This window comes from Scyliorhinus torazame, chromosome 6 (assembly GCF_047496885.1).
Source record: "Scyliorhinus torazame isolate Kashiwa2021f chromosome 6, sScyTor2.1, whole genome shotgun sequence".
Taxonomy (NCBI): domain Eukaryota; kingdom Metazoa; phylum Chordata; class Chondrichthyes; order Carcharhiniformes; family Scyliorhinidae; genus Scyliorhinus; species Scyliorhinus torazame.
This window is the reverse complement of record NC_092712.1, coordinates 299,300,807-299,313,815: the sequence shown is the minus strand read 5'-3', so window position 1 is coordinate 299,313,815 and position 13,009 is coordinate 299,300,807. Positions and strand designations below refer to the sequence as shown.

Genomic DNA, 13,009 nt, shown 5'->3' with positions numbered 1-13,009 from the left:
CGCACCCACCCCCTAACCTCAAGAAACGTTTGCACACTCAAAAAGTATTTTTCATCTTCACATGAATAATATTATTTCAAAAGGAACCAAGAGGAGAAATAAAGTAATATTAAAATGAATCATAATACTTTGCAAATGTTTAATTTTACCCACACCCAGCAACCTTTTGTTTTATACAACAAGTACTTTGCCGTGATCTCTTGACCAGCATTTGCTCCTATTTTTCTGCAACTCCGGCCTCGTCTCAACCCTTTTGCCTTGCCCTTTGGGTGGAAAAAAAAATCCCCAAAACCAAATTAGCCCCATTACCCATCTTTCTGGAATCGAAAAAACCTTGAAAACAAAACGATCGTGTAAGCGTCTTTATCACAATAAAAAGAAGAAGGAATTGGGACAACAGAACTCATTTGGGAAACGAGCGTCCACATCTCGTACCTGTTCATTACTCTCCTGTGAACAATTTTTAAAATGATGATCCTCTCAGCACAATCCTTCAGAAACTCGGACATTTTCTGCTTCAGGGTAGATTTGATTTCGTGCTTTGCAATAGCCTTCAGGTGGTCCCATGAGGCTTTGCACCTCCGCTCCAAATGACAAAGGTTTTCTTGGAGCTGGTCAAAGTCCACCTGAGAATAACGAGTTTAAATAAAAAATTAATCTGACGTTTTCTTCGCCATCGCCTTTTATCCTCCCCGCCTCTCGGTTTAATGTGACCTCCTTTATTTTGGAAGTTAAGTTTCACACGAACAAGCAGCCAAGGAGCTGAAGTAGAAAAGTCAGTGCCGGCAAAATGGAGATCATTCAGGAATGAGCTGTTAGACTATCCAGAGCCATGTCTCGTCAGGACTTTATGGAGACTGGGCAGTGGGAGAGGGTATAATGTTATGGGCCAGGGTTTAGAAAACTCCAAAGTTTATCATGGAGTTCACCTGACCCATGACTTTTAATAGATTTTGGTTATAGGGAGCACAAGGGTCCACTCTCCAGGTGTTATGCAACAGAGATCTGAAGTATTTTTAAAACAAAACAATGTTTATTCTATGAACCCAGTTAACAGGGTTTTTTCGATCAGTTAAGTTATCTTATCAACGACCAACACATGTAACCCCACAGATACAATACCCTAAAGGTAACCCTTTATACCTTTCCTAGCAAATCCACAAGTCAAACCCTTTTTAAAAAAAACAAAGACAGCAGGTTTAAATTCTCTACAGAAACAGGTATAACTTTGAAATCATCAAATGAGCTGAAGACAATCTTTAGCTTGTAGAGCGAGAGATCATTACACATCTGCTTGCTTTGAATACAGCTCTCCAACTCTGAAAACAAAACTAAAAACAGAGCCGCACAGCAGCTTTACAGCTCAAAACGAAAGTAAAAGACAGAAAGACAGCCCAACTCCACCCACACATTGACATCACTGCAGCTATCTGATAAACACCCATTTCTTAAAGGTACATCCACCTGACAATAACGATGCTTCTTTTGATGAAAAGTAGTCAACCTGAAATGTTAACTCTCGTTTTCTCTCTCCACAGATGCTGAATGTTTCCAGCATTTTCTGCTTTGATTTATTTTGACTTCTTAGATTTTGATCTGAATACGGCTCAAACTAATGGGACAGTTGTCTCCTGTAAGGGCACTCGGTGTAATAAATTTGATAGTGGCAATTCTATTACAAAAGCCAGGAGGAATCGCTGGTGGAGGAAATTGAGACATCGTATGTGCAGCAAGTTGGGGTTAAGTGTGTTTTGGGGTAGCTTGAGTATGATCTGTGGGAACAATTTGACAATGACACAGAATGATCAAAAAACACCAATATTCCATTCACCACTGTGGCAGTATATGCACATTGAGAGAGCACGAACATTTGCTGACATTCTGATTTTTATTTAATTTTGCTTTGCTGCATTATCCACATCAGGGCCAACAGTAGCAGCCCAGCGTCAGCTGAGAAGCAGAGGGGGGGCTCGAGGGAGAAATAACATGAGGCAACGGGTCTCGAAGGAGAGATTCTTTCCTCGCACAAGCCCGGATGTAGCTCATTAAGGACACATAATGTGTCCATTGTCTGGTATACACAGCACACAGTGCCCAGGAGAAATTTGGAGAATCTTGCCCAAGCTAATTTCAGTCGAGTTCAGCACTGAGTTTTGGACTGAATTGAACTTTAGGATAGTCTGCTGCAAGCAGGCACACCAAAGGCAGAGATCCAGTGAGCACAATCACTGCCAGATTTCAGGGGCTCCCAACTGCCCATTCTGAGCTCTTGCCAGAGAAATTCTACCCCTTAGCAAAATTCTTGGGGGTCTGCTTTTCAGGTGGTGAACCATTTTGAGACAAAAGGACCTCAGGGATTCAGTGCAGCTCCTGTGCACGATAAAGCAATTAGTTTAACAAATGCTAACTCCCAACTGCTCCTGCATTTATTTTTGACAGTTACTCCAGTGAGGAAGAGGCTGCAGGAGTAAATATCCCAACAGGAAAAGCTGGATCGTAAACCTGTCGTTAAGTGGCTGACAGCAGCATTACAAAACACCCCACTCCCATTACCGGACCAAGCCAGCAGATTCTTGTTGCTGGTGGCAAAATAACGAACAAAAATGGCCGCCTGCTTTAAGAGTGTGGGGAAGTGGAAGGGTGAAGGGTCAGCATTAGGCCTCCCCTTTGTATGGCTGAGAAATAAAAGCATAAAAAGAGAAATAATCCCGACAGCTATCAATTGCCTCCTGTTATGCGACATTTGAAAATCAATCAATTTAAATATAAAAAGCGAGTTGCATTAATGGGTAACATTGTTTATTGCAGAGCAAGTCGTTCTACACTTGACTGCCACGAGATTGAGTATTGCATCCCCTGTAAAGGCACAAGGAAACTAAGAGGTTTGTGAGATTAAAACACCACAGGAGAAACGCATAGAGAGGGGATCTTGTCCAGCAAACTGAACAATTTCAAGAAGTTACATACAGCTTCAACATTCAATTGCCACTTTTCTAATCTGTTTTGTTTAACAGTTAAAGCATCAGGGAATCAGTAGCTGATGGTGGAACTATTGCTGAATCTACCCTAAATTACCCTAGTGTTGGGTGGGGTTACTGGGTTATGGGGATTGGGTGGAGGTGTTGACCTTGGGGAGGGTGCTCTTTCCAAGAACCGGTGTAGACTCGATGGGCCGAATGGTCTCCTTCTGCACTGTAAATTCTATGATAATCTATGATAAGGGACATGAATTATCGCCGCTCTAAACATTTTAGCTTTCTTTTGAAGCAATCCTAACTCAGCCCTCCACAATGTCAGGCAACTAATGCTAACTATAATAAAAACGAAAATGCTTCATGACTCTTATTCTGACTCTTCATCCAGTCAGTGACCCCCCCCCCCTCCCGCCCACCCCCCACCTCCCGCCCACCCCCCACTTGCCTCCCCTGTGGCTCAGTTAGTAGCACTCTCATCTGGGAACCACAAGGTTGTGGGTGCAAGTCCCACTCCAGAGACACTGCAGTGAGGAACTTAGGGGAGGGCAGCGCTGTCAGTGGGGCTGTGATTTGGATAAAACCTTAGGCCCTGTCTGCTCTCTCAGTTTCCAAGGCACTTTTCAATGTCGAACACCGGTCTCCCTAGCTTTTATTTATCCCTCAGAGGAAAATAAATCACTAAAAATAGAGATTTTGTCTGATCATTATAGTATGAAAATGAATTATGGGCCTGCTTTTATGTGCAAAATGTCCCATTTTGGGCGCGTATAGTGGGGTCCTTCTCGGTGTCTGCAGCGTTGAGAAGGACTCCAGTAGCAAACCGGATTCTGGGTATTTTTCTTGGCCTTGGTTGAGAATGGCCTGTCGTGGCTGCACTTGCCTCTCTTCCTGCACTGGTGTGCTGAGCTCGCTAGTGCAGGAAGAGAGCAGGGCGCCGTTTTTTAAATGCCATCCCGATCTCTCGACCTCCCTCGGATACCCCACCGTGGCCTCCAAAACGACCCCACTGCCCCAATGTGCCACTTAGGGGGTACTCAAGCACACCACTCACCCCACCTCGTAAGGGCACCCACAGGCCCAATCCCTGGCACAGGCGATCTGGCACCTTGACCATGCCAGCCTGGCAGTGCCTGGGTAACAATACGAAGGTGCCAGGCTAGCAGTGCCAAGGTGCCCAGATGCCAGCGGACGTGCCAGGGTACCACCCTTCCCAGAGCTCGACCCCACTGGGAGCCTCCAATGGCGTAAGGAGACACCCCCCCCCCCAGGTGCCGTTACACCTAGTTTATGTGGGCGAGTGCTAAACGGTACCGCAGCGAGATCTCCTGGGCGCTAATAGCTCATTTAAATATGTTAATGTGGATCTCACCCAGCGAGGTGATCTCGCAAGGCGTCCTGAGCGTCGCACACAGCCTTGCCACGTCACTGAGTCAGATGCGAGGCCATTCGATCGCGTCCCTTATGTTCCCTACAATTCAACAATTACTACCAGCCTGTAATTTCTTGGGACATCTAAAATGGTGAAACGTGGCATATAAACTTACTTAACACTTTCATTTATTAGATAAATTGAACAAACGTAGAAAAATAAATTATACAAATAACAGCTTGCAGGCTAGTCAGCAGCTATAAATAGAAGGTACATGTTACGATGTTTCAAGTCTTTATCTTTTCTCCATCAACAGGCCAGAAGTGGGGATGTTTGCTGATGAGTGCAAAATGTTCACACTCATTTGTGACTCCTCGAGTGGAGATGCACTGCGTATCTGAGGAGTCACGAATGATTGTGAACATATTGCACTCATCAGCAAACATCCCCATTTCTGTCCGATCCACAAACCAAGGCGAAATAGTCATCTTCTGATGCACCGTGTTGGGCATTTGTCCAAGGAGAAAGAAAAGAGAAGTGTGCAGGAAAAACAACAGATGATGGAATTTAAAATAGAAAAGCCTGGAGAATGAATTCCAGCATTGAATCGGAGAGGCAAGCTGCCATTTTGAACTCTTAACAAAAAGGGTTAATCCTATCAGGTGCTACCTAACTGTCTACGTTTGATGCACGTTATTGCTTTTATATCCACAAAGAGTTTTGCCCTCAAGTGGATCTTTTTTAGAGGTAGTTAGAATCGTTGAGACAGATTGAAGCGGTTGTTTTACTTCGTTTGACATCTGTCCGTTCTCCTCTGGAGAGACCAGCGAGGCTTGCGTCATGCACTGGGGCCCAAAATGCAATGATGGTCTGATGAGAAGGTGATTCTCAGTGGCAGATAGAAAGTTTTGGCAGTAGAGATAGAAGATGAGTGATTTTCTTATTGAATGGGGGTGCAGGCTGAGGGGGGTGTATGGTGTGCTCCTGCTCTTATTTCTTATGCTTTGGGAGAATAGCAGAAAAAGCCCCCATGAAGATTGTTTTTTGTTGCTGTGACTGTCTGCAATTGCCCTCCTGCGTTTAGGTGCATTGCCCATTCGCTGTGGCATAGAAAGCAGCAGCGGTCTGATCGGCACTGTTCCTGAAATGAAGACATTTAAGCTGCCGGCCTCAGTAACCTGCGCTACGCATGGGATGCGCGAAAGAGCTACTTTTTAGGTAGAATTACACAACTTACGATCTCCTGACTGGATTCCACATGTCATTTTACAACCTTGCCCATTTTGTGAGTAACATATCAAAACTTCATATTTCCCAATTCCAAAAAGAGTCACGTCTGACTGTTTGACGCAGTATTACAACTTGGAAATCAGGGCGAGGTGCATCAATTGCCGAAACCACATTTGAATGCAGTGGGTGGGTAAACGGTATTCCAAAATACCCCAAACCTGCTCAATTCGTAAAGCTCTGGAGGGAAACGCAGAACAATATTTTGTTGCCTTCTGCCCAGGCTGGAAGACACAGCTGCAACATCTGGATAATAGACAGACCGAGAATTTATTTTCACTGACATACCTTGGCTGACCTCGTGATGGCTCCAATCTCCGAGTACAGGTCTGAACTATCTGGAAATTTTTCCACCACTATGGTTGCTATGTGATGCAGCAGAGATTGCTTATGCACCGTGTCTTTTACTTCCGGTACTTTCTCCAGGTACCCCAGCTCAAAACCTTTGGCCTGCCGAGATAAGGGGAGAAAAAAACGCTTACTCCACAAAGATACATATTTAGCACTTGCACACAACCCTTTATTCATTTCCAAAAAAGTAGAACATTTGAGCTGGTAATCGTGGCTGAGACGGGTTGAATAATTTGAATATTCCAGGGCCTTTGCCTCAAATGGAGGGAGACCCTGGCTTTACTTTAGCAGATAAAGGTACAATCATGCAATCAAGGGTGATTTACTGTCAGTGATTAAGTCAAGCGCTTAAAAAATAATTGCCCCCAACAGGAAGCAGAAATAGGAGGAGAAAGTAAATTTGTGGATGCCCTAATTAATCATGCCCCCTGAAAATAATAAATTTGTCACGGTTCCCCCGCCTGTTCACCATACAGTGACTCTTGCTGACAAGTCTGCATGTGGGAGTTCTGGCCAAGGATTGGAGCGGGCTCAGGCTGCAGCCATCCCACCCACCCAACTTGAATAGCTGGTCGATACTTTGGGATCTAGGTTGAGGGCTGTTTATTGCACCCCAACACAAGTCAGTGTCTTTGGGACAGGATAAGGGAAAATTGAGGGAAGGGAATATGAAGGACACAGAGTAAAAGTTTGTGCACAGTGCACACGGTATTGGACCCAATGCAAAAGTTGTCCTGTTGACCACCATAACCTGGCAAGACTTTGGCAATACAAGAAACCAAGTCTGACCAACAACTCATAGATGTCTCCATGTGATCCCTTTTAAAACTTTGGACCAACATCAAAGTTTATAAATTCATCAGGATAGTTTTGAATCGCAATTAATTTCATAAGTTCATAACATCTAGGAGCAGAATTAGGCCATTCGTCCCATCAAGTCTGCTCCGCCATTCTATCGTGGCTGATATCTTCCTCATCTGCTACCTACGATGTTATAGACCAAGAGCTGGATTGCAAAATCAGCCAGAGCATCTCCTCCCTAGAACACATGACCTAGGAGCGGGAGTAAGAAATTTAGCCTCCCGAGCCTAACACCCTCAATGTGATCATGGCTGATACCAGCCTGGCCTCAACGACACCGTCCTGCCCGTTCACCATTACCCTTCAACCCATTACCAATTAAAAATCTGTCTAACTCCTCCTTAAATTTACTCACTGGCCCTGCATGGCAGCGAATTCCACAGATTCACAACCCTTTCGAAGAAGTAGTATTGCCTCAAATTTGCTTAAAAATTTGCTACCTCTTATTCCAATTTAAAAAGGCTTTCTCAAATATTGTGTGCGAACTAATCATACAAGTTGCTTTCAAACGAGGGGAAAGATACAAAACTGAAGCTAGTTAAAATGACACTGCCATATGTAACATTGCTTCTCTGCACAATGCTGGGTCTCTGGTTCCCAGGCAGCTTTCTGCCTTTTCCCATTTCAGATGTGATTTGTCTTTTAAAAAAACATAAATATATTCATGAGCACGTAAAGCAACTTAATTCCCAATATTCATGGCTGTTAGATAGTACATTTTATATACAGTTGTTCCAGCCACTCAGAAGTAATTCTCTGAGGACAGAGATGTATCAAAGAGGTCTTCTAAACCAGGAAGTAAATTGATCCCAATAGCAAGCCTATCTAATGTTTTGATTAATCATAAATTTGTTGACATTCAGATGTTAGGTTCCATTATTTCTCCATTTAAATAAAATATTATATTCAGTAAGTTCTTTCCCTTGTTTTATTTTTAGGTTGGTATTTTGTTTTTGCATCATCTATTGCAAAACAGATACCAAGTATCCATTTAACAAGCCTGCCAATTGCATAGTCACATCCGGATCCATCTTTAATTGGCCCCCATTTGCCTTTATCACCCTCCAGCCCCTCAATATATTTATAAAAATGATGCTGTTAGCTTTGATTTTCTTTCTCATAATCCTTTCCGCACCGCATGAGTTTCTTTGTGTTCCTTTGCATTCCTCTCCCAGACTGGCGGATTTCCATGCTTGCATTTGCTTAAGCCTTTTACTTTGAGACTGACTTTTGCCTCATTTATTGGCCATGGTTGGTTAACTACACAAGTGGAGTTTTTGCCTTCTAGAGGTAAATCCTCATTTCGTATCATAGGGCATACTTCCCACTGATTGTAGGTTTACTCATGCTTAGGTTTGGGAAATGCAATTCTGTAAAACCTAACAGGCTTCCATAGTCATGTGGCTCTGCCAGGAGGTCTCTGCCTCTAGGGCAAACGTCTTAAGGTCAGTTCAAAAATGGCCTCTCACAGAAACATACTAATGAATATGGTGTCTGGAGAGAGTGGCAAAAAACAGAGTCTTAAAACTTGTAAAAGGAGCAGAGAAGGCACTGAGAATCGAGGAACACAAACTTTCAATGTCTGCAAACTGGTGGTGAAAAGAGCAAAACAAAGAAAGGCTGCAAGTGAAACCGCTCAGAAAAGCGCACACAGGCTGCAAGTGAAAATAGTGGCTGCAGAGAGAAAGGAAAGAGACAAACGCTGCAAGTAAATTACTGAGCAAGTAAAAGCGGCTGCAGTAAACTTTCCAATCCCATCTCCAGTCCATTTGAAAATAATGGCTGGAAAAGTTAGCATTTTTTCCAATTACAATGGTAAAACTATAAGGTTGCAATGGATTTATTTAAGAAGCCAGAAATGCCACTGCTGGGGAAGGATTGCTGCAAAGTGTATGCCATCCTAAACCTAAGAAACGAATGATGAAGAAAGGCGACAGAGATGTCGAATGCTTTGAATGCATATTTTGAACACCAAGCGAATGTTATATACGAACATTTATGTATTCAATACTCGAGTCAAAAGTGAAAGTGAGATCAGTGAATGGTACGTCACGGCAGTAACGTAGCTATTACAATCATGGGATTTTGGACAGCTAAAAGATGATCTGATTGAAGATAGATTGATCTCAGCAATGAGAGACCCCCACAATGAGAGCACATCGACTGAAAGATGAAAAACTGATGCTAAAGGAAGCAATAGATGAGTTGTGAAGCGTGGAAGTTGTGAAACAACAGCTAGAGCATATGTATGGCAGAACAGACTAGGAGCTCCATTGTGCTGAGAGATAGTCCAAGCCCAAGGACTGGAGCAATAGCAGACAAAGGGTAGGGTGCACAAATAGCAGAGAACATAGAAACTAGAAGCAGGAGGGGGGCCATTTGGCACTTCAAGCTTGCTGCTCCATTTATTATGATCATGGCTGATCATCAAGTTCAATACCCTGATCCCGCCTTCCCCCATATCCTTTAGCCTCAAGAGCTATATCTTATTCCTTCATGAAATTATGCAATATCTTGGCCTCAACTACTTTCTGTGGGAGAAAATTCCACAGATTCATCGCTCTCTGGGTCAAGAAAGTTCTCCTCACTTCAGTCCTAAAAGGTTTATTACCCCTTATCCTCAAACTATAACCTCTAGTTCTGGTCTCCCCCACTATCAGGAACATTGTTTCTGAATCTACCCTATGTAATCCTGTTAGAATTTTACAAGTTTCTATTAGATCCCCTCTCACTCTTCGAAACTCAAATGAATATAATCCAAACCGATTTAGTCTCTCCTCATATGACAGTCCCGCCATCCCAGGAATCAGCCTGGTAAACCTTCGCTGCACTCCCTCCATAGCAAGAACATCCTTCCTCAGACAAGGACACCAAAACTGCACACAATACTCCAGGTGTGGCCTCACCAATGTCCTATACAATTACAGTAAAACATCTCCATTCCTACAATCAAATGTTCTCGCTATCAAGGCCAACATACCATTTGCCTTCTTTACTGCCTGCATGCTTACTTTCAGCGACTGATGCACAAGGATACCAAGAGTATCTACCCCCTCCCAATTTACACCCATTCAAATAATAATCTGCCTTCCCATTTTTGCTTCCGAAGCAGATAACCTCACAGTTATGCACATTATACGGCTTCTGCCATGCACGTGCCCACCCACTCAGCCTATCCAAATCCCGCTGAAGCATCTCTGCATCCTCCTCACAGCTCCACCCTCCCACCCAACTTTGTATCATCTGCAAATTTGGAGATAATTCATTTAGCTCCCTCATCCAAATCATTAACATAAAATGTGAACAGCTAAGGTCCAAGCACAGATCCCTGCGGTGCTCCACTAGTCACTGCCTGCCAATCGGAAAAAGACGCATTTACTCCAGCTTTTTGCTTCCTGTCTGCTAACCAGCTTTCTATCCATCTCAAGACACTGCTCATAATCCCATGCGCTTACCACTAGTTACATCGTCAAAGAATTCTAGTAGATTTATCAAGCATGATCTTCCTTTCGTAAATCCATGCAGAGTTTGTCTGATTACACCACTGCTTTCCAAATGCTATGCTATGAAATCCTTGAGAATGGACACCAGCAACTTCCCCACTACAGACATTAGGCTCACTGGTCTATTGTTCCCCGTTTTCTCTCGACCTCCCTTTCTGAATAGCGGGGTCACATACACTACCCTCCAATCTGTAGGAACCATTCCAGAATCTAAAGAATTTTGAAAAATAACCACCAGAGGATTTACAATTTCTCGGGCCACTTCCTTAAGTACTCTGGGATGCAGATTATCAGGCCCTGTTGATCTGTCTGCCTTTAATCCCAAGGACAGCATGCATGGGTAAAGAACAATTGTCCAGCATGGGGAAAGCCGGTGCTTTCTCTCACATTTATCCACATTTAATGCAAGAAGCAAAATTGTTTGACCAGAAAATAGCAAAACAAGCCTATAGAGATGGCCTGGGGCAGGTTTAGCTCAGTGGGCTAAATAGCTGCCTTATAAAGCAGACCAAGGCCAGCAGCGCGGGTTCCCGTACCAGCCTCCCCGAACAGGCGCCGGAATGTGGCGACGAGGGGCTTTTCACAGTAACTTCATTTTCATTTTTCATTTAATTTCACTGGAAAGAGATTAGCAGGAGTCTGAAGAAGAACTATACCTGATACAACATGTTGGTTCAGTCAAGTCCATCGGTGACAAATGGCTTGTGACCGTTACCATGAGGATCTGAGAGTATCAAGCTGGGCAAAGGTGCGCCATGCAACATAATGAGCTTCACAGATCTGTGTGAAGTGTCTCAACATGGGGATTTGAAAATGAAGCCCTCAAAAGTAAAATTGGGTCTACACAATGACAGAATTAGTCTGACAGCCAAATGGCAATGGCAAGGAGGAAGATCTTGAGTTCCAGACGACAGGTGGAACTCAACAATCGCTCATCTCAGCTGGAACAAGTCTAAAGCTTGGTAACTCTGAAAGTGCCAACAGAGAAAGGGCAGAACATGACTCCAGAGAGGCGAGAGGAAGGGAGGAGAGAGAGAGAGGGAGGAGAGAGAGAGGGAGGAGAGAGAGAGAGAGGGAGGAGAGAGAGTGGGACAGAGAGAGGGAGGAGAGAGAGAGGAGGGAGAGAGAGAGAGAGAGGAGGGAGAGAGAGAGGGAGGAAGAGAGAGAGAGAGAGAGAGAGAGAGAGCGAGAGGGAGGGAGGAGAGTGAGAGAGGAGAGTGAGAGAGGGAGGAGAAAGAGAGAGGAAGGGAGGGAGGGAGAGAGAGAGAGAGGGAGGGAGAGAGAGAGAGAGAGAGGGAGGGAGAGAGAGAGAGGGAGGAGAGTGCGAGAGAGGGAGGGAGAGAGAGAGAGGGACAGAGGAGAGTGAGAGAGAGGAGAATGAGAGACGGAGAGAGGGAGGGAGGGAGGAGCGAGAGGGAGGGAGGAGAGGGAGAGAGAGAGAGAGAGAGAGAGAGGGAGGGAGGGAGGGAGGGGAGAGTGAGAGAGGGAGGGAGGGAGGGGAGAGCGAGAGAGAGAGTGAGGGGAGAGAGAGTGAGGGGAGAGAGAGTGAGGGGAGAGAGAGTGAGGGGAGAGAGAGTGAGGGGGAGAGAGTGAGGGGGAGAGAGTGAGGGGGAGAGAGTGAGGGGGAGAGAGTGAGGGGGAGAGAGTGAGGGGGAGAGAGTGAGGGGGAGAGAGTGAGGGGGAGAGAGTGAGGGGGAGAGAGTGAGGGGAGAGAGTGAGGGGAGAGAGTGAGGGGAGAGAGTGAGGGGAGAGAGTGAGGGGGGAGAGTGAGGGAGAGGGGAGAGAGTGAGGGGGGAGAGTGAGGGAGAGGGGAGAGAGAGAGGTAGGGAGGGAGGAGAGAGAGAGAGAGGAGAGAGAGAGAGTGAGGGGAGAGAGAGAGGGAGGAGGGAGGAGAGAGGGAGAGAGGGAGGAAAGAGAGAGTGAGGGAGGAAAGAGAGAGTGAGGGAGGAAAGAGAGAGAGAGAGAGAGAGAGGAGAGAATATTCAAGTAAACCAAACGATGGCTGCTGACCACATCAAAGAAATGTACGAGTAAAAGGTAAACGTCATACTGGAAGATCTTCACATCAGAGCAGAACTGGCGGGCCGGGATTTTGTGATATGGGTGCAAATTCCCGTGAGGCCAAAACTAAGAAGCTTGCTGGCGAGATCGTAGGCCGCAATTGTCTCCGCCACCCCATTAGCTGTACCATCCCCCAGATTGGGATTTCCCACCTCACCAACATGATACAACAGGTCTGGACCAATGTGAAGCAGGACCCCGGCGGGGGTGTAGCAGTTTGTACAACCCCTCGGGGGGAGGAAGGGCGTGGGAGGAGAGGGACATTCCTTGGTATTGCCCCCAGTACTTTTAGATTCTACAAGTATTCCCAGCTAATGTACCTATCCACAATCAGCAATACCAAGCTTTCCTCTTCGGTCGTTATCCCAGTTCTCCAAGTGCTAACTGAAATTAACACTAATTCACTGTGTTCTAATCTTGACCATCCCTTGTTACTCAACAAGCTTTTACTCATTTTAAGTGCATAACCTTTTAAAAATAAAAGTTTTCAAAAATCTGTTGTGCCCAGGATCAGGGTTTGAACTTAGCAATTGGAAAATTGTTGGCAGTTCATAAATCAGACAAATAGATCTTTTACACTCAATTCCATTGAGCTGTACACC

The 13,009-nt window shown here is 44.9% G+C and overlaps 1 protein-coding gene across 16 annotated transcripts in view; it reads right to left on the bottom strand.

Annotated features, from left to right (window-relative positions):
- fhod3b (formin homology 2 domain containing 3b) overlaps positions 1 to 13,009 on the bottom strand; it is a 742,093-nt gene that overhangs the window by 51,399 nt on the left and 677,685 nt on the right. For all 16 annotated transcript variants that reach the window (XM_072509894.1, XM_072509896.1, XM_072509895.1 and 13 more), the window contains 2 exons: positions 5,920 to 6,081; positions 436 to 626 (listed from right to left, as the gene is read on the bottom strand). In XM_072509894.1, the coding sequence (XP_072365995.1) occupies positions 436 to 626; positions 5,920 to 6,081 (353 nt within the window). The remainder of the gene's footprint in view (positions 1 to 435; positions 627 to 5,919; positions 6,082 to 13,009) is intronic.